The sequence below is a fragment of the Oculina patagonica genome, chromosome 8 (genome assembly GCF_052425735.1).
Source record: "Oculina patagonica isolate OP01 chromosome 8, crgOcupat, whole genome shotgun sequence".
Classification (NCBI taxonomy): Eukaryota; Metazoa; Cnidaria; class Anthozoa; order Scleractinia; family Oculinidae; genus Oculina; species Oculina patagonica.
Genome location: NC_135765.1, coordinates 33,208,996 through 33,229,666, shown reverse-complemented (window position 1 = coordinate 33,229,666; position 20,671 = coordinate 33,208,996). Strand labels below are relative to the sequence as shown.

Sequence of the window (20,671 nt, the reverse complement as noted above, 5' to 3'; positions counted from 1 at the left end):
GGATAGTTTACGATAGAATAGCGTCTTTCATTTCCAGCGTTTTTCGGTGGCGAGAGTCCTTAATAAATTTAACCCCCCCAATATCTATTTCACCTCGCGCATAGCTAGGATCTGAGGGGAATCGCGGAAGAAGCAACTACTCGTAGTTTTGGGAGAAGAATACAGCGAAGATCAGCCGTGATGAATACCCCTAGGTTTATTTCTTTTTTTCGCCATTTTCCTCTTTCGAACAGAAGATAAAATTAGAAAATAAAAAACTAAAAAAGGAAAATACAACCGAAGAGGTCGAAATTAAATGTGTGAGCAACCGGCCGGCAGAAATAATGCCAGTGAACTTCATATTCGTTTCTATGGGAATGCATGAGTTTAAAAACACATATAGAGGAGTTTTTTCTTCACAGTATTTCAGCTTTGCGATTTCGGTCATTTCGTGGAGAAAGCGAAAGAGAGCTGCGGACAGACAATAAATCTGCATAAAAATGACGAAATTCCCAATGGTTTAAACCGCCTTTTTATCTCCATCAGTCGAAAGGTTTTGTAATTTAAATTGTTTAAATATATTCAGCCATCGGGCGGATACCTTTGTTAAATAACTATTAAATGCTCCACGCAGGATCTTTTAAATGTGATCTCTCACTGAGAGGTCTTAAAAATCTGATCTGATCTGTATGGGAACCAATTTGCGAAAGAAGAAGAGCCCTGAAACACGAAGCAATCCAGTATTGAGGTAATTATTACGCTGTTACTGAAAAATCTAGCGAAATTTTGTTTTTAAAGGGACCATGTTGTTATGCCTGAGTGAGTGGCACAAGGCTTATAGTCTAGGTTGAATAAATACCTCTAACACGAGGAATTGAAGACGCGCAAATTTCCTTTTGATATATAGATTTGAGATAAAAGTTCAACATTTTTGCTATCTCGAGAAATTTTAGTGTCATTGGTATTAAAAAGCAAGGGCAGGCGTTTTGCCTTTTTGGTGCGTCTCACAGTTATCTATCTAGACGGAGTTATCAAAGAGTGGTGAAATGCGCTACTCACAAAATTTTGATCAAATATCACTGATCTTGCAGTCTTATTCTTTTGCATTTGCGAAGCCCTCTCAGTCTCTGGAGACTCGGGCTCGCAGAAAAGTTGTTAGGCTCGCCGCTTCAAATGTACACTTTCACAACACGTCTCCGGCAGAATGATGATACGATCCGTCTAAAATTTCAGTTGAACACTGAATTTAAAGTCTTTGCCCTTGTGCAGATTAAGGTGAATTGGAATCTTAGACTGAGAGATATGTACCTATGAGAGGCGATAATGGTGTCTATCTGTGTCTATGTATTCATGTTCCGGCCGACAGCAGGAACAAGTTCCAGCCAAGAAGAGCATACTCTCTGTCCAATTTGCATTTTAAGGGTTCGCATTTAAAGTAAGGGGATCATTCTTCCGTAAAGCGCGCGGCTGTGTTTCTTCCAAGCCACATGCGACCAACTTCGATTCAGTGGCATGGCAGTCAGGAATGGCTTTCATATCGTGACAAATTGATATCACAAGTGGTAATATACAAACAGAAACAGACGAGAAACTAAATTTAATTATTTTGCTTAATTTAATTTATGTTAATACTCGGCTTTCACAACGGCAAGCCCACACATGAAGTTTGCTTTTAATTAAAACAAATGGGAATTTATATTGTGCGAGAACATTTATCTCACGCTTATTTAATTATAAAATAAAATATGCCAGTGAAGCAGAAATAAAAATGTTAACGTTGTGAATGTGAAGTTATTAGCAAAAGATATAGTTTGTTTCATTGCGTGTCCTGCAACAGAGGTTTATGAATATAAATCAATAACAGGGAAGGGAGAATTTAACTTAACGATCGCCTTTTATGCTAGTGCATGGAAATTCCTAGGAAATTCAAAAGCTTGCCCGCAAGCTGGAGGTTCAATATCATTCGGTACAATCGGTTTTAAGACAATGTTAGAAACGACCTTACGCGAACCTAACGTGATCATATGGAAATTCGCGGCGGCTTAGCGAGAGGAGAGGTCCCTCTTTCTCTCGAGGATTTTCGCTGAGCCTAAGTCGACAGTAATAGATCTCAGGGAGACGATAAAGAGTTTTCTGTCCGAGATATTTGCTTCTCGCTTGAGGATTTTTGTTTAACGTAAAATCGGTTACGGCCCCGCGAAATACCAAAATGAAAATCGGAGTCGTAAGCGGAGTCATGAGCTCGACGGAATCGAAGTCGGAAGAATCAGAACGTTTTTTTTTTCCGATTCCGCCATGACTCCGTCACTTGCGATCGAGTGAAAACAGAGTGACAGGAGATTGACAGAGTAGCAAGCAGAAGCGGAAGAACGCCTGTTACAATGCTAGTTCTCAGGCCCTCCGAGTACTTCCTTTCTGCCTGCACTCCGACAATTTAGTTTTCATTAGATCATAAGCCAAAAAAAAAAAAAAAAAAAAAAAAAAAAAAATAACTGATTCAGACGGTCGACGGAGCCATAAGCGTCGTTTGAAATTGTGTCCTCGCCTTTTTTTATAGATACCTTAGAAAGAAACAAAACAGGAAACAACGAGATGACACACGACAGGACAAGAATAATACAGCTACAGTAATGCATCGCAGTGAGATGACACACGAAAAGGAAGTAACGCAATCTGAAAGCACGTGTCTTTGTAACGCAAGGTGCCCTCTACCTAAGCGTTACATGGTAGCCATGTTGAGCTTTCTGGGTTTTGCGAACATTTACGCCATGCGAGTGAATCTCAGTGTGGCTATTGCTGTTATGGTCGCCAATCAAACGGTTATACAAGATGGCAAAGAAGTCCAGGAACCTGCAGAATTTTCTTGGAGCACAGAAATACAAGGTAAGACTAAGTATAGCAAAGAACTATTCTTCAAAATGGCGGTTAATATGTTGAAGCGATTAGGTCACGCATTTTGTGAGAATGATTTATTTTTTTAACCAAGAAGAAAACTCCCGAACTAACTCCAATAGAATATGTTTAAGAACTTATTAATTAAACGAGAAAAATTGTCCCCGAATAACAACCGGCTTCAAATAAACGGATGGATCTATGGGGTCGAGTTTTAAACAAGAACCCCCCCCCCCCCCCCCCCCCGTACCATTAGAGCGTACCATTTTTTACTGTTTATTTAATTCGTTGAAATCAGTTTGACTTAGTAACAGACGAATGCTCTACAATAAATGTTTTTAAAAATTTGAAATTATTGGCAAAATTATGCTTGCTTATGCTTACGGTCCCACATGTAATAAAACCTCAACTGTTTCTGCTCGTTTTACTAAAAACAATCAACAAAAGACTACAAGAGAGCAGATACGTTTATAATATCTCTTCAACCGACCATTTAGCAACCATCTATTTTTTCCAGGTATAGCTCTCAGTGCGTTTTACTTTGGCTACATAATGACTCAGCTACCAGGCGGTGTTTTGGCGCGAAAATTTGGCGGTGCCACTCTTCTTGGGCTCAGTGTGGGAACCAGTGGCGCTCTGACGCTGTTAACACCCTTTGCTGCGCGTGCGCATGTCGGGTTATTGATTGCTTTGAGAATTGCAATAGGAATGGCCGAGGTACGATCTGTAGAGTCCTTTCTTCGGTCTCTAATCGATGAGAATGTGCTATTAGTTTTTGACTTAAATGCTTGTGTTTGCCTTTCCCGTTTTTCTGTCCGCGTCTCCGTATCTGTTCGTCAATCTGTAAGTAAGAGAGAGTAAGAAAACTTTAGTTATCCACGGAATCACATTCATCTGTTGATGTTTTTCCAGAGATCCGTGCTCTAATATAAATTACAAAATTTATATCTGTCCGTCTGTCTGTCCATCTGTCCGTCTGTACTTCCGTCTGTGTATCTGTCTGTCTGTCCGTCTGTCCGTCTGTCTGTTCGCCTTTTCGTCTTTCCATCTGTTCTTCTGTTTGTCTGCATTCTCGTCTTTCGCCTGTTTAGTTACACCTATCATCTCTTCGTTTGTTAGCCTTTTCTTCTATTTTTCTGTATATTTGTTCTTCTTTTAGTTTTCTCATCTCTTAGTCTTTTCTTCCTTTACATCCCAGCTAATATTTTAATGCCATTTTATTCTTGCTGTCTGCAGGGATTTGTTTACCCAGCTGGGCATGCGCTCTGGAGTCAGTGGGCTCCTCCATTAGAAAGAACTAAATTGGCGACACTCAATCCTGCAGGTATCAGTAATTATTTTAAAGTAAAGAGCAGGCAACTCCACTTCTGGGAAGACAAGGGACCACCAACTAGGGAGTGTACGTTAAAGTGCCACTATGATCAAATTTTCGATTTCCATTTTTTTACATTTTCGTGTACAATAAGACTTTCTTACTCACCTTGCCAATTTTCAATCCATTACGAACATCAGAAGTCGTTTTGTTTTAACGTTTATTTCCGATAATTTACGGCCGCCATTAAACAACCTTGTTCCAAGGCTTGGTTGCGAACAGGGAGAAAATGACGTCAAAGGCTGCAAATACCTCACGGGTTGAAATTATAATAACAATATGTATTGAAACTCACGCGAAAAGCAACAAAAACTTTGGGCTTGTTTTTCGTGCAATTTTCTATGCTGATTGTTATTCTAATTTCAACCCGTGAGGTATTTGCAGCCTTTGACGTCATTTTCTCCCTATTCGCAACCAAGCCTTGGAACACGGTTGTTTAAAGGCGGCCGTAAATTATCGGAAATAAACATTGAAATAAAACGACTTCTGATGTTCGTAATGGATTGAAAATTGGCAAGGTGAGTAAGAAAGTCTTATTGTACACGAAAATGTAAAAAAATGGAAATCGAAAATTTCATCATAGTAGCACTTTAAGACTTGGAACGGAAGCTGCCGTTCCTAGTGTTTCTCGTTCACTCCCCTTTCGTTGGTCCCTAGTCTTCCCAGAGCAGCGGAGTTACCTGGGGAGGAGGCTAGATTGACCAGCTGAATCTAGACGTCAGTTGGTTGTCGGAAATCCGATTAATTTAATTAATTTTTCAAACATTTGCGATGGGCTAGGGTAAAATGACGTTTATCCTTGATAAGTTTACGTAATATTTCTGCTTTTTCCTCTGTTTTTATTAGGCTCAAGACTTGGAATAATTATTTCTATGTTCCTGTCAGGCTATCTTGCTTACAACTTTGGCTGGCCATCGATATTTTACATATTTGGTAAGTGGAAAATGCAGAGATTTTTAAGCAGTTTAGACTGACAAAACTAATATGAGCTCTACACGCTGTTTGCAGGCATTTGTGCCATATTATGGTCTGTTTTCTGGTTCGCTTTTGTTACCAATTCTCCTTCGAAGCACCGATGGATTTCTGCAGAAGAATTAGACTTCATAGAGAGTAGTTTAACAGACGATCTACATACTAAGGTTGGTTGCATCTGATTGGTTGGTTGGTTCGTTCACTCGTTCGTTTGCTTGTTCGAAAACGTTGCTTTCAAATCATGCTAATTTCCCTCTTTGATGGGCAGATATTTAAGTATTGTCATACAATTTAAAATTGCAACAGAAATGTCTAAATAACATTTTGAGGCCAAAATTTGTTGAATAACAAAAATTTCTTTCACAAAGAACAATCATAAAGATACCGATGACGTCATGTTTCCTGATGAGTTTTTAATGCTGAATGATCCGAAAGTTGAAGCATTTTGTGAACTTCCTCGAAAATATTCAGCAAATTTCGTTTAAATTATCGTTTATCTAGAAATTTCAAAATGTTGCTGAAAAAAAGAAAAAGTTGCTTAAAAGATGAAAAGTTGCTCAAAAGTTGCCGAGCATAATCGGGGCATGCCTACCTGCGTTTATTTATTCTTTTTTTTTTTTTCGCAGCACGTACCTATTCCATGGAAGGCAGTATTTACCTCTTTACCATTATGGGCCATCGTTGTTGCGAACTTTACACAAGCCTGGGGTCTGTACACTATGATGTCAGAGCTGCCTTTGTATTTTAACCAGAGACTTCATTTTGACCTTAAAGAGGTAACCATGACAACTCTTATGCACATGCGTAGCGCTACTAAAAGTCGCCATCTTGGATCTGCCATATTGGATTTCATGATTTTTTAAGACAGCAGTACCAGGAGCAGATTTTTGCTAGCTGCTTCAATCGGCTTAAAATAAGTTGATTTAAATTTTACATAACGTGTACAATGAGGCTATTTTTGTGGGAAAAAATGTTCACTTCTCTCAAACTACTCCCTGTTCTTTTTGCAATTTTCAGACTTCTTTTGCGTCAGCCCTTCCATATATTCTGGTTCTGTTGGTAATAGTGTTTGGAGGGCAACATGCAGATTATCTCCGTAAAAATTATCTCAGCACCGGCGCAGTTAGAAAAATCTTCAATACGATAGGTAAGGTATAGTTATCTGATAAGATTCTTCGAATAGTATCGTCTTCGAGGGTAGGGGAGGGGAGAGGAGGGGAGGATTACAGTGCGTGTATGCTTATTTTCATTTTTATTTGTCAATCTCTTCTCGTGCTAAAAAAACAAAAAACCCCCCTCATAGAGATTTCAGCTGGAAATTCTGTATTCATGACGTAGCTTCGCGATACCCATGAAGTATCTCTGATTGGCTGTTTTTCTGCGCAAAAATTCAAAACCGAGTACCAACCAATCAGAGACATTACACGGATCTCTGAAGTGCTACGTCATCAGTATGGAATTTTCTGGTCCAGTCCCAGACGTCTCTCAATGAGCAACGCACTGAAGTCGCGAAGAAAGACGCTTGCTTAATCAGGCCGATATTATTTCCTGTTTTGCAGGATTTCTACCCATGGTGGTCTTTCCAATAGCAGCAGGATACGTCACCCCTTCTGACCACGTGACCGCAGTTGCCATGATGACGTTAGGAATTGGTCTGAACGGTTTTGCCGAGACAGCGTTTTTGGTCAATCATCTGGACATTGCACCGGCATTTGCCAGTGTTCTATTTGGTATCACCAACACAGCGGGTACAATGTCAGGAATAATTACTCCGACGCTAACGGGACTCATTGTTCAACATCATGTAAGAGGGCATGAAGTGTCATTGCCTTCCTTCTTTTCTTCCTTCCTTCCTTCCTTCCTTCCTTCCTTCCTTCCTTCCTTCCTTCCTTTCTTCCTTCCTTCCTCCCTTCCTTCCTTCCTTCCTTCCTCCCTTCCTTCCTTCCTTCCTTCCTTCCTTCCTTTCTTACTTTCTTCCTTCCTTCCTTCCTTTCTTACTTTCTTCCTTCCTTCCTTCCTTCCTTCCTTCCTTTCTTACTTTCTTCCTTCCTTCCTTTCTTCCTTTCTTCCTTTCTTTCTTCCTTCCTTCCTTCCTTCCTTCCTTCCTTCCTTCCTTCCTTCCTTCCTTCCTTCCTTTCTTACTTTCTTCCTTTCTTCCTTCCTTCCTTCCTTCCTTCCTTCCTTCTTGTTTTGTTTACATCCTGTCTTCTTTCTCAACAGAGTGCAGAGGAATGGAGAATAGTTTTTTACATAAACGGAGCGATTTATCTCGTGGGTGGGACATTTTATTTGATTTTTGCATCTGGTGAGAAACAGTCCTGGGCCAACGGAAATGAATACGACAAACTGCCTTCATATGAGTTGTCACCTGATGAACTTGAACAATGAATAAAAAGAAAATTAATATATTTATGCATTGAGCGAAAGAGGATTGAACACACTTGCCTTGGTATTACGTAGGAACATATGAAGAATATCCCGTATGCTTGGACGTGGGAAGCCGGGAGATGCATACGTCACAAGCTGCATAAAATTATTTATTTCGAGAAATAAATAGCCTTAATAAAATTGTATAGAAGTTTGTGTAAAACAGTCAAATTAAATGGAGTTTCCTGGTGTTTGATTCATACGTTGGCATCATTATTTAATACCAGCTACTCATGTATGAAATATAGCACAAAGTAGGGAAGGAAGTCGGGACGGGATTAAGGACAGGATTGGGGACGGGATTGGGGTCAGGATAAGGGATTGGATAAGGGATTTGATAAAGAACGGGATAAGAAGCGGGATTGGGACGACAGTGCCGTAGCAAGGGTAAAATAAGTGTGGGGGGGGGGGGGGGGGCACGCGAGCGCTGGAGGCGCGAGCCGCTAGTGGGGTCTGGGGGCATGCCCCCCAGAAATGTCCCCCAGAAAATTTTGAAATCTAGTGTGAGAAAAAAAACGAGATTAGGAGAAGGAGACACTTTTCTAAGATCAAGTAGCGTCTTTCTTTTCTAACGTTTTCAGTCCATGGCGAGAATCTCTTCTCTTACTGTTAATTTGCATGATTAATAAATTAAATTTTTATCTCGCGCAACAGGATCTGCATGAGGAAAAAAGAGCGATTACTCGTAGTTTAGGGAGAATATAAGACATCAGCAAAGAATACCCCTGGTTAATATCTTCTTTACGCCTTTCTCTCCTTTCGGAAGGAAACGAACGGAAGAAAAAAAAAAGACAACAAAAATACTACCGGAGAGGTCGTCCAAAATGGACGAGGCTGAAACCGGCGGATGGTATTCGAAATTTGTGTGGGCAACCGGCCGGCCAAAATCAAGGGAACTTTTGTTTAGTTTCTGTAAAAAAAGTAGCTTTTTCTCATTGTATGAAGCGAAATTATCCGATCATTAAATTAAATTTTAGAGCTGTCAGTTTTTCAGTTTAGCAGATTTCGTGGAGAATTAAAGCGAAAGAGAACTGCGGACAAACGATAAATCTGCATAGAAATGAAGCAATTCCCCACGGTCCAATCCGCCTTTTTATTTCTCACAGTCGGTAGGTTTTGTGATTTAAATTATCTCAATATATTCAGCCAACGGGCGGATACCTTTGTTAAAGAACTATTAAATGCTCAAGGATCTTAAAAATGTGATCTGTATGGTCTTTAAAATCTGATCTGATCACGGTGCATGGGAACCAATTTGCGAAAGAAGAAGACGCCTGAAACACGAAGCAATCCAGTATTAAGGTAACTGTTACGCGATTACTGAAAAGTCTAGCGAAGTTTTGTTTTTAAAGGGACCGTGCTGTTATGCCTGAGTGAGTGGCACAAGGCTTTTAGTCTTAGTTGAATAAATACATCTAACAAGATGTATTTATTCGAGACACTGTTCAAGAATTTTTTCTTATCTTTAGTAATTTAAGTGTCATAGGTAACAAGGACACGATTTTCGCCTTTTTGGTGCCTTTCACAGTTATCTAAACGGAGTTATCAAAGAGTGGTGAGTAATCCTTCATCGAAATGCGTTACTCACAGAATTTTCATCAAATTTCACGGAGCTTGCAGTCTTATTCTTTTGTATTTGCGAAGCCCTCTCAGTCTCGATTTTCATTTGTTGAAGGTAATCAAGTCTCGGGGTCGCAGAAAAGATGTTAGTCTTGCCGTCCTGCAAAGCTTCAACTGTCTGTCCAATTTACATTTTGAGGGTTCGCATTTAAAGTAAGGGGATCATTCTTCCGTAACGCGCGCGGTTGTTTTTCTTCTAAGCCACATGCGACCAGCTTCAATTCAGTGGCATGGCATTCACGAATGACTTTCAAATCGTGGCAAATTGATATTACCGGCGCTAATGCCAACAGAAACAGACTTAGAGAGTAAATTTGATTTCTTTCGCTTAATTTAATTTATGTTAATACTGGGCTTTCACAACAAGAAGCCCACACAAAAGTTTGTTTTTAATTAAAACAAATGGGAATTTAACATATATAGCACGAGATCATTCATTTTGGGGTTATTTATTTTGAAATTTATATGCCATTGAAGCTTAACAGAAAACAAATGTGAACTTGAAGTACAGTTATTGGCAAATTGTTTCATTTCATAGACTCTGACAGAGGGTTATGAATATACATTAGAATCAGATGAGGGAGGATTTAACTTTACGATAACATGTCTTGGTCGTCTTTTATGCAAGTGTATCGTAAATTCCATGTGATTACAAGCCTAAGTTACAAGGCCACTTTGAGTTAACCTGAATGAATGAACGAATGAGCCTTATCAATGTATGTATCGAAATGCTTTGAAGAGCAACGAATGGCACAGTAGGTGCTATTCTTATTCAAAGAGATGCAAATATAGTGCGTCTTTCAAAGATCGAGATATATTTGTAAAATACTTTATGTTTGAGGTACTGTCTATAAATATCTGACGATCTATTTCTAGGAAATTTCTGAAATTCGAAAGCTTGCGCGCATATCAGAAGTTGAGTATCATTCGGTACTCATGCGAACTAAATGTGATCATATGGCTGCGAGAGGAGAGGTCCCCCTTAGGGCCTGTTTACAAGCAGGTAGGGTAACCCTAGCGCCTTGTAAACGCTCTGCTAGGGATAACTCGCCTACCCGGGACAACTTTAATTTGGTTCCAAGAAGCTAAATATCTTTAAAAATACCGACAAAACAGCGAGTTGTGACCCAGAAACATCGTGTTATTTCACAATTTGTCGTATTTTTGCACTGGAACGGAATTATTTTCGAATAACAGCTTCTAACGACAAAATGTTACGAGGTTAACTGAAGCGTAACCGGTGTAAGTTGACCCGGGTAGTAGGGTTACCCTACCTGCGAATTTTGCTTGTAAACCCGGGCTATCTTCTAACCCTCTCGCTAGGGTAACCCTAGCACCTAGGGTTACCCTACATGCTTGTAAACAGGCCCCTACTCTAACCCTGATCTTATGGTTTTCTGTACATTTCAGGGAGACGATAAAGGTTTGCGGAAAGTGCAAGGATTTTTTTTAACCTAACGTAGTTTACTTGGTGTCGAACGAAATGGGAAATTTTGACTATCGGAATCAGCGAGGGAAAACCGGCATGTTACATGTGTAAAGAGTGGAAAAATTGTTAGATATGCTTATGAAAATGATTGAACGAGAGTTCAATTTATTTCTTTGCTCTGATTGGTCGACGAGTGTTGCGACTAAAGGATGTTTTTCACTTGCGATGGAGTCATAGTTCAGAGTTATAAGCAAAGTCGTAAGAACGCTTGGCTTATACCTCGTGAAAACCGCAAATCGAAGTCGTAAGCAGAGTCATAAGGTCGACGGGATCAACGTCGGAAAGATCAGAACGTTTCTATTTTCTTCCGATTCTGCCTTGACGCCGTCACTTGTGATCGAGTGAAAACAGATTGACAGCAGATTGACAGGAGATTAAGTGGCAAGCAGAAGCGGGCAGAACAAACCTGTTACAATACTAGTTCTCAGGCCCTCCGCCGAAGTACTTCTTTTCATTAGATAAGCAACGGAGTCATAAGCGTCATTTGAAATCGTTTCCTCAACTGTTTTTTTATAGATACCTTAAGAAGAATAAGCAAGAAACAATTAGATAACACAAAACAGGACAAGAATAATACAGCAACAGTGAAGCATTAGCAGTGAGATGACACAAGACAAGGAAGTAACGCAATCCGAAAGCACATGTTTTTGTAACGCAAGGTGCCCACTTCCCAAGCGTTACTTGGTGGCCATGTTAAGCTTTCTGGGTTTTGCGAACATTTACGCCATGCGAGTGAATCTGAGTGTGGCTATTGCTGTGATGGTCGCCAATCAAACGGTTATACAAGATGGCAATGAAGTCCAAGAACCTGCAGAATTTTCTTGGAGCACAGAAATACAAGGTTAGAGCGACTGCGGTTACAAGACGCCTCCCAAACTAACTCAAATAAAAAAGGCAGCCTCGAGCCAAGTTACGCATGACTGCCAGAGCTTATCCCGGTTTCGGTAGCATTAAGCAACTAGGAATATTTCTACCCTCTCCTTAATAGGATGCTAGTCCATCGCAGGGTACACACTCCCCCAGCATTATTTCGCCGATACCCATTTTATAATATACACCTGGGTGGAGAGAGGCACTATGAGATTAACGTCTCTTGCCCAAGAACACAACACAGTAACCCCGGCCAGGGCTAAACCCCGGAACGTCCGTTAGACCACTGCGCCTCCCATAACTTATTCAAACATGTTACAACAAGGCGCCCAAAAGTGTGACCACTTTTAATTTATTCACATTCTTTCGTGAAGATTAATCCAATCAAAAGCCGTGGATAGCTTGCAGATGACTTCTGATTGGATTAAATCTGCACGAAAGAATGTGAATAAATTAAAAGTGGTCACACTTTTGGGCGCCTTGCTGTAAAGAACTTATTTAACGAAAAAATTTGCCCCCAAATAGCAACCGGCTTCAAATAAACTGGCAGATCTATGGGGTCGAGTTTTAAACGAGATTCTCCCCTGGGTTTAATCTAGCTCAGTTTGTGCTAGTTTGACTTACTAACAGACAAATGCTCCACGAAAAATGTTTTCAAAACTTTGAAATAATGGGCAAAATAATGCTTGATTATGCTTACGGTCCCACATTTAATAAAACCTCAATTTTTTCTGCTCGTTTTCCTAAAAAAAGTGCTAACTTAATAAAAAAAGACTACAAGAGATCTAGATAAGATAAGTTTAAGATAAATCTTAAACCGACCATTAAACAACTATCTATTTCTTTTCAGGTATAGCTCTCAGTGCGTTTTACTTTGGCTACGTAACGACTCAGCTACCAAGCGGTGTTTTGGCGCGAAAATTTGGCGGTGCCACTCTTCTTGGGCTCAGTGTGGGAACCAGTGGCGCTCTGACGCTGTTAACACCCTTTGCTGCGCGTGCGCATGTCGGGTTATTGATTGCTTTGAGAATTGCGATAGGAATGGCCGAGGTAAAATTTTTTAGAGTCTTTTGTTTTTGTTGTCTAATCGATGAGAAAGAACTTCGAAACATCGATCTATATAATTGGCAAGTGATCGTTACTTCTGCATTTAGTTTTTGTCGTTTTGTACTTGCTGTTCGTCTTCTTCATGTTCCCCTTTCTTTCTGTTTTGCCTTTCCCGTTTTTCTGTCCGCGTCTCTGAATCTGTGGGTCCGTGCTATGTCCAGGATTGAACGCTAATAAGATTCCTCATGACAGCCATCACAAAGTGTCCTCATTAATAAAAGTTCACCAAAACACACCAAAATTAGTCAAATATGAAGTAATATGGAAATGTCAAATAACACAGTCAAACATGAAGTACTCATTAAACAATACTTGCGTTCAATCCTGGACATAAGTATGGTCTGTCTATGTCTGTCACTCTGTCTGTCTGTCTGTCTGTCGGTCGGTCCGTCCGTCCGTCCGTCCGTCCGTTCGCCCGCCCACCCGTCCGTCTGTCTGTCTGTCTGTCTGTCTGTCTGTCTGTTTTTACTAATTGTACATATTTTTAGTGTATTTACTTATAGAGGTCATAAATGGTCCCTCAATATGTCGCAGTGCTCGCAAAATTAAGCTTTTGCTCGGAATGCTCGCGAAATTTTAGTGGGTGCTCGTTTGCTCGTGCTCGCACGTTTTTACAAGTGCTCGCATGCTCGGTTTTTAATGGGGTAGGTTTTTGAAAAGTGCTCGTTGCTCGCAAGGCTAATTTTTGTCAATGCTCGTGCTCGCAAAGAAAAACGCTGTGCTCACATGCTCGCAAATGCTCGCAAAGACCATTTGATACCCCTACTTATGTTTAATTACGGCTTTCACGTAAAGAAGTTTAAACTAAACCATGTAAATTGGCTCCCCAAAATTTGAACTAGAGTGACCCCAAAATTTGAACTAGAGTGAATAAATAAAATATTTCCGAATAAGGATTCAGTGTATTGACACCTTCGGACGACGCAACGAAATTAATTAAAGAACTTAATGTATATTTGGTCTTCCTTTCTTTTTCACAGCTAATATTTTAATGTCATTTTGTATTTGTGCTGTCTGCAGGGATTTGTGTACCCAGCTGGGCATGCGCTGTGGAGTCAGTGGGCTCCTCCATTAGAAAGAACCAAATTGGCGATATTCAATCCCTCAGGTATTAATAATTAGTAGAGCGACAGTAATGACCATATAATAATAAGATTTAATATTTATATTGCACATTTTCTATAATATAATCAAATGTGCATTACAAACATTACAATAAATACAAAAATAAGAACCTATTTACAATCTCTATGAAATCATAAAAGCGAAATCTACACTATTTACAATTGGTTATAAGAGAAATAATATGCAGAAAAACTATATAAAAATCTAAATATAAACTAATTATACTAACAAAATGCCTTGCTGAATAAAAATGTCTTAAGTTTCTGTTTAAAGCCACTTTTGGTGCAAGCAGATCTAAAGCTTAAGGGAAGACTGTTCCAACCCGTGGCACTGCCGCCAGGAAGGATCGATCCCCCATGGTAGCTTTTGTGAAACGCTTTGGGGTGCTCGGAAGAATTTCCTTGTTATTGTTAAGGAAAAAGCTCAAATCTTTTAGAGGAAGACCTATGACAACAACAACAACTTTATTACCAGAAAGTACCTAGATATATTGCTTTGAAGAAGATATTATATATATATAATTAAACAGAATATGGTAATAACACTCAGAAAAACTAAAAAGCTTATCGAGCTGAGTGAAGTTAAATTACATTAATACTAAGGAGGTGGTTGGCAATAAAGCAAAGGAAAAAAAAGCGGTTAATGAAAAACGTTAAAGCTAACACAAACATTCTATAGCAAAAAAATATATATATATGTATATATGTATAAAAGCTAAATAAGGAAGATAAGTATTAAATATTAAGTAACTACTAGGTGCCAGATGAACACTATGAAAAAAAGCAAAGCGATGAAAGGGATTGGAGAGCAACCAGGTTTTTTTGCTGCAGATTGTCCAACTCAATCTACAATCACTAACAAAACTCGTTGGCACACCCACCCGCGGGATGCGGGACTGGTCATGTAGACTTACATGCAATACTGACCGACCATCCCCCCGTTTTAATGTTGGATAGCGCAATTTGCCAAAAGATCTGGTTTATTACGTTTCAGTTTGTGAGCAAAAGTAGGCAGCAACTGTTCAAAGGCATTATTTTTTGCAAGTTACGCATCATTGTAAAAGGGGAGAGGGGAAATTACTTAATTTTTTTCATGTTTCAAGTAAGAAAAACAGCAACTGCGCCAAGGTTTTGTCAGAGGTTTTTGACTTCGATCCGTCGTCGTCTGAAATCCGGTGAGTTCCGTTAATGTTCCGAATGGTTGCGATGGGGCAGGGTAAAATGAAATTTATCGTTGATTGATAAACCTTATTATTTCTGATATTTTCCCTGTTTTTATAAGGATCAAGACTTGGAATAATTATTTCCATGTTCCTGTCAGGCTATCTTGCCTACAACTTCGGCTGGCCATCGATATTTTACGTATTTGGTAAGTAGAACATGCAGGAGTTTTTAAGCAGTTTAGACTGACAAAACTAGTTCGTGCTCTACACACTGTTTGACAAAACTAATTCGTGCTCTACGCACTGTTTGCAGGCATTTGTGCCATATTATGGTCTCTTGTCTGGTTCGCTTTGGTTACCAATTCTCCTTCGAAGCACCGATGGATTTCTGCGGAAGAATTAGACCTCATAGAGAGTAGTTTAGCAGACGATCTACATACTAAGGTTGGTTGCATCTGGTTGATTCCTTGGTTGATTCGTTCACTCGTTTACTTGTTCGTCATTCTCGTCCCCATAGCCCTTTCGTTTCTCTTAGCCGGCTGGGTCTTGGCACGAGAAAATGAAGGACTCTGGGGTCACAGGATTTCCAGTCCTAGATTCTAGGACTTCCTGTCTTCATGTATGCAGTCATGAATGACGTTTCAAAAGAATGTATGAGAGAGTCGTTACGTTTTCGACTTCCGTTTAGGAATTCTTTGTTCCAACATGTGTCCAAACAACCAATCAAAAAAATTCGAATTAATTCAAGAATCCTATGTCCCCAAAGCCCTTCTTTTTCTCTTGCCAAGCCGGCTAAGAGAAACGAAAGGACTATGGGGACAAGAATGCTCGTTCGTCTGCTTGTTCTTTCTTGCGTTCCCACGTTCATTCATTTTTTCATTTTCTTTTCGCAGGATGTACCTATTCCATGGAAGGCAATATTTACCTCTCTACCATTATGGGCCATCGTTCTTTCACACTTTACACAAGCCTGGGGTCTGTACACTATGATGTCAGAGCTGCCTTTGTATTTTAACCAGAGACTTCATTTCGACCTTAAACAGGTAGCCATGACAACTCATATACACATGCGTTGCGCTGCTGAAAGTCGCCATCTTGGATCCGCCATCTTGGATTTTATGATTTTTTAAGATAGCAGTACCAGGAGCAGATTACTGCTATCCCGCTACAATTGGCTTAACATAAATTAATTTCAATTAAAATAAATTCAGTTAACATAATGCGTACAATGAGGCCATTGTTGTGGCAAAAAAAAAAAATGTTCACTTCTCTCAAACTACTCCCTGCTATTTTTTTTTTGCAATTTTCAGACTTCGTTTGCGTCAGCCCTGCCATATATTATTCCACTGTTGGTAATGATGTTTGGAGGGCAACTTGCAGATTATCTCCGTAAACATTATCTCAGCACCGGCACTGTAAGAAAGATCTTCAATACGATAGGTAAGGTATAGTTATCTGAAAGTCAATGGTCTCCCAAGAATAATACGAGAGTTTAGCGAACCGCACGAGTTTAACCGCCTCTATTATTATTATTATTATTATTATTATTATTATTATAATTATTATTATTATTATAATTATTATTATTATTATTATTATTATTATTATTATTATTATTATTATTATTCATCGTATAGTATCATCTTCGAGGGTACGATGTGGGAAAAGATGCGAGTGCGTTTACGGTTATTTCCCCCTATCCCGAATAACGAAACGTGTCTATGTCTTCGCGCGCTCAAGAGAGATTTCTGCTAAAAATTCTGTATTCATGACGTAGCTTCGCAATGCCCATGTAGTGTGATTTGATTGGCTGTTTTTCTGCGCAAAAATTTAAAACCGACCACCAAGCAATCAGAAACACTTTACAAATCTCTGCAGTGTTACGTCATCAGTATGGAATTTTCTGGTCGAATATCCCAGACCTCTCTCAATGAGCAACGAACTGAAAGCCAATCTCGAGTCCTGAGTGACCCCCGGCTCCGCGATCGCGATCCGTCAGCGGTTGGTCAGCGGTAGAGTCGCCGGAACTCACTCTGGGAAACCGAATTTTACATCAGTGTCCTACTGGTCCTTACAGAACAATAGAAATCAACACGGAAGTCTGAAAATCTTCCCCGGAAGTAAACCAAACCGGAAACCCTGGAAAAACATTTTTTTGTTTTCCATGGTCAAATGTTAAGATGTATCACCTTAATTTTATAAAACACCTAAGAACTCGTGATATGGCGCTACATAAATGAAGTATTTTCTAATTCTACCATTTCTGAACTCAAAAGATACCATGAATAAAAAAGGACTTCCTTTAAACGTCAATTCTGAACGGAGTTTTAAAACAACAACGACGGCGTCACCAAGGACAAGGTCGATTGAAAACTCAATTTATAGTTGACTTACAAATCTCGCTAGAACTACTGTTTTCATTCAAATCTGCGTTACGGTTGAAAAACTGAATATCGCAGACAGTGCTTGATTTAAAATAATAACTAATGACGCAGAATGTGAACATTACGCGTTGTTGTTTTGCTGAAAAAAAAAAAGAATTGTACAATTGTGTGCACGTGAATTGCGTGAATTGTGTGCACGAGCTGAGTTGCCGAAATGCTAATTATACCTTTTGAATAGCGTTGGCCGGTGTGGCTTTAAACGTCTTTATTAATATCACCGCCATTCGACGACGAAAAAATTATTTGCTCGAAAACATGCAATCTATCATGAAAAGATGCGCTGTCTGCGAGAGCCTCTGAAATATACGAAAGTTGCCAAACAAAAATTTTTATCAACAGAACAATAGGTTGTCCGTGCGTTGTGCATTATGTAAATTTCTTCGCCGTCGTCTGCAAAACAACAACTGACACACGCACGCAGTCTTCACAGGCGAAATCCTGGAAGGCAAACAAAATCTTTGATTTAAACCCAATATAGCAGTATGCTCAAGAAAGCGACTAACGGAAATTAAAACACCAGACGCTCTACAAGTTTGTTAACTCTCTCTTTTGTTAACTGCAGAACGTTTTTGTTACTTTTTTGCTTCGATAAACACCAGTTCCGTCGATACTGTGTTAGAAATAGTTCAACTTTTTCGATTTACTTCCGTTCTGTGAAATTTACTTCCGCTTAGACCTGAGAGCATGCGCAATAAAAACCGGAAGACCAAGGTTCTACCTGAAATCGACCTGAAATTGTTCTGATCAATTCCAGTTTCCCAGAGTCCGTCCCGTACCGCTGACCGACATAGACGGACTCTGGGATCGAGATTGACTGAAAGCGCGAACAAAGACGCTTGCTTAATCAGGCCAATCTTATTTCCTGTTTTGCAGGATTTATACCCATGGTGGTTTTTCCAATAGCAGCAGGGTATGTGACTCCTTCTGACCACGTGACCGCGATTGCAATGATGACGTTAGGAATTGGTCTGAACGGTTTTGCTGAGACAGCGTTTTTGGTCAATCATCTGGACATTGCACCAGCATTTGCCAGTGTTCTATTTGGTATCACCAACACAGCGGGTACAATGTCAGGAATAATTACTCCGATCCTAACGGGACTCATTGTTCAACATCATGTAAGAGAGCATGTGTTTTTAATGCCTCCCTCCCTCCCTCCCTCCCTCTCTCCATCCCTCTCCTCCCTCCCTCCCTCCCTCTCTCCTCCCTCTCTCCCTCTCTCCCTCCCTCTCTCCATCCCTCCCTCCCTCCCTCCCTCCCTCCCTCCCTCCCTCCCTCCCTCCCTCCCTCCCTCCCTCCCTCCCTCCCTAGGGCTTTCCACAAGTTGCTTGGCAACTTTTTGGCAACTTTTTTCCTCTCGAGCAACTTGTTGCATTTTGAGCCATTTCTAGACCGAAGATCTCCGAAGATTATTCGAGTGTTGTTCAAAGGCAATACAAACGTTTTCGAAGATTTACGAAGTTTGCCGAAGACTTTCGAGAAACATCTAAAGACATTTCAACTTTCGGCACATTTTGCATTAAAACAATAAAAAACTCGTCAGCAAACATGACGTCATTAATATCTTCACGATTTTTCTCAGTTAAAGAAATCCTTGTTATTTAACAAATTTTTCCCTTAATAAGTTAATTAGATACTTCTTTTGCTTTAAAATTGCATAAAACGGCTTATAATTAGAAATCTTACCCTCAAAGGAAAATTAGCATATATCTAGAGAAATTCTCTTACCCCCCCCCCCCCCCCTCCCGATTAGAAGCAGCGTTTTGGATTTTTTGGAGCAACTCTCTAGCAACTTTTAATATCAGAAGTAACTCTTTTTGATTTTTGGAGCAACTTTTAAGCATCCTTTTGAGAAATTACGGGCAACTTTTGGGGAAATCTCGAGCAACTTGTGGAAAGCCCCACCCTCCCTCCCTTCGTTCGTTCGTTCGTTCTTTCAATCGTTCGTTCGTTCGTTCGTTCGTTCGTTCGTTCGTTCCTTCCTTCCTTCCTTCCTTACTTTCTTTCTTCCGTTCGTTCGTTCGTTCGTTCGTTCGTTCGTTCGTTCGTTCGTTCTTTCTTTCTTTCTTTCTTTCTTTCTTTCTTTCTTTCTTTCTTTCTTTCCTTCTTTCTTTTTATTAATTATTACTTTTTCTCAACAGAGTGCAGAGGAATGGAGAATAGTTTTCTTCATAAACGGAGCGATTTATCTCGTGGGTGGAACATTTTATGTGTTGTTTGCTTCGGGCGAGAAACAACCCTGGGCCAACGGCAACGAATATGACAAACTACCTTTAAATGAGTTGTCATCAGATGAACTTGAACAATGACTTAAAGAGAAAATTAATATATTAATAAAATTGTATAGAGGTTTGTGTCAATCAGTCGAGATAAATGGATTTTTCTTGTGTTTGATTTCGTGACGTGACGTTGACATCATTATTTAATACCAGCTACTCACGTATGAAATATTTACGAGGTTAGATACGGAATTGGGACGGAAGTAGGTATACGGGATAAAGGACGGGATTGGGGACGGGATAAAGGGACGGGATTTTGGGCGAGATAAGGGACCGGATAAAGAAGGGATATGGAACAGTTTTTGGACGAGGCTAGGGACCCGATTACGGACGAGATAGTATTGAGTCCGTCAACTATAGGCTTTGAGAAACTTCTCCCGCAAAATTTAAACTGAGCTGAATGAAAAAAAAAAAAAAAGCCAACGCGCGCTGCCGCCCAAAAAGGCGGGAAATATCAGAGGCCCTGATGAACGCCGAAAACTTTCGTGGACTGCGACCCGTGTGATAGTGCAGAATAAGTTAAGGCTTTCTAGGCTTCTGATTGGCTGTATTTTTCAAGGAATGGGATATATATACGTGTAATATGCAGTTTTAAATAATTGGTTTTCCCACACGTTACAGTGACATCTGGTACGAGCATTTCTAGAAAAAAGAGATCCGGTAACGTTTTGTGGCTCCCTGCCCAAGGGGAGGGGGGTGGTACTCCCTATAATGGCCTTTACGGGGAGGCTCCGCCCGAAAGGGGTACCTTTTTCAGGCTTCAGGTATATAAAAGGGTAGGGATTTAACGAGTTTAGGTATATGAAAGGGTATAGAAATCTGTCCCTTAGGTATTTAAAAAGGGCCTTTTATTAAAATATTTCGAACAGACGCAATTTATGGCTGTTTTATTTTAATATATTAACAGCTACATAAAAAGGCAAGGAAACGTCA

General features: G+C 39.9%; 2 protein-coding genes across 2 annotated transcripts; both read left to right on the top strand.

The window, feature by feature from the left end:
- Window positions 1-595: 595 nt before the first annotated feature.
- On the top strand, window positions 596-7,842 carry LOC144662087 (sialin-like). The gene is made up of 10 exons (XM_078522828.1): window positions 596-727; window positions 2,537-2,862; window positions 3,389-3,588; window positions 4,108-4,195; window positions 5,090-5,176; window positions 5,252-5,382; window positions 5,842-5,991; window positions 6,233-6,362; window positions 6,775-7,019; window positions 7,436-7,842. Exons 1-10 carry the CDS (start codon window positions 669-671, stop codon window positions 7,601-7,603), a joined length of 1,584 nt encoding a protein of 527 aa, XP_078378954.1. The 5' UTR covers window positions 596-668; the 3' UTR covers window positions 7,604-7,842.
- A 984-nt stretch (window positions 7,843-8,826) lies between these two features.
- On the top strand, window positions 8,827-19,945 carry LOC144662091 (sialin-like). Its single transcript, XM_078522832.1, has 10 exons — window positions 8,827-8,944; window positions 11,268-11,592; window positions 12,472-12,671; window positions 13,749-13,836; window positions 15,135-15,221; window positions 15,329-15,459; window positions 15,909-16,058; window positions 16,326-16,455; window positions 18,333-18,577; window positions 19,601-19,945. The coding sequence occupies exons 2-10, from the start codon at window positions 11,355-11,357 to the stop codon at window positions 19,766-19,768; spliced, it is 1,437 nt and encodes a 478-aa protein (XP_078378958.1). The 5' UTR covers window positions 8,827-8,944; window positions 11,268-11,354; the 3' UTR covers window positions 19,769-19,945.
- The last annotated feature ends 726 nt before the right edge of the window (window positions 19,946-20,671 follow it).

Excerpts from the sequence above, each read along its gene's own strand:
- LOC144662087 (XM_078522828.1), top strand. The coding sequence starts at position 669 with ATGGGAACCAATTTGCGAAAGAAGAAGAGCCCTGAAACACGAAGCAAT. Across the intron at positions 5,383-5,841 it reads CAGACGATCTACATACTAAG|CACGTACCTATTCCATGGAA; the intron begins GTTGGTTGCATC and ends TTTTTTTCGCAG. Across the intron at positions 6,363-6,774 it reads AAAAATCTTCAATACGATAG|GATTTCTACCCATGGTGGTC; the intron begins GTAAGGTATAGT and ends CCTGTTTTGCAG.
- LOC144662091 (XM_078522832.1), top strand. The coding sequence starts at position 11,355 with ATGACACAAGACAAGGAAGTAACGCAATCCGAAAGCACATGTTTTTGT. Across the intron at positions 12,672-13,748 it reads TTGCGATAGGAATGGCCGAG|GGATTTGTGTACCCAGCTGG; the intron begins GTAAAATTTTTT and ends TGCTGTCTGCAG. Across the intron at positions 16,456-18,332 it reads AAAGATCTTCAATACGATAG|GATTTATACCCATGGTGGTT; the intron begins GTAAGGTATAGT and ends CCTGTTTTGCAG.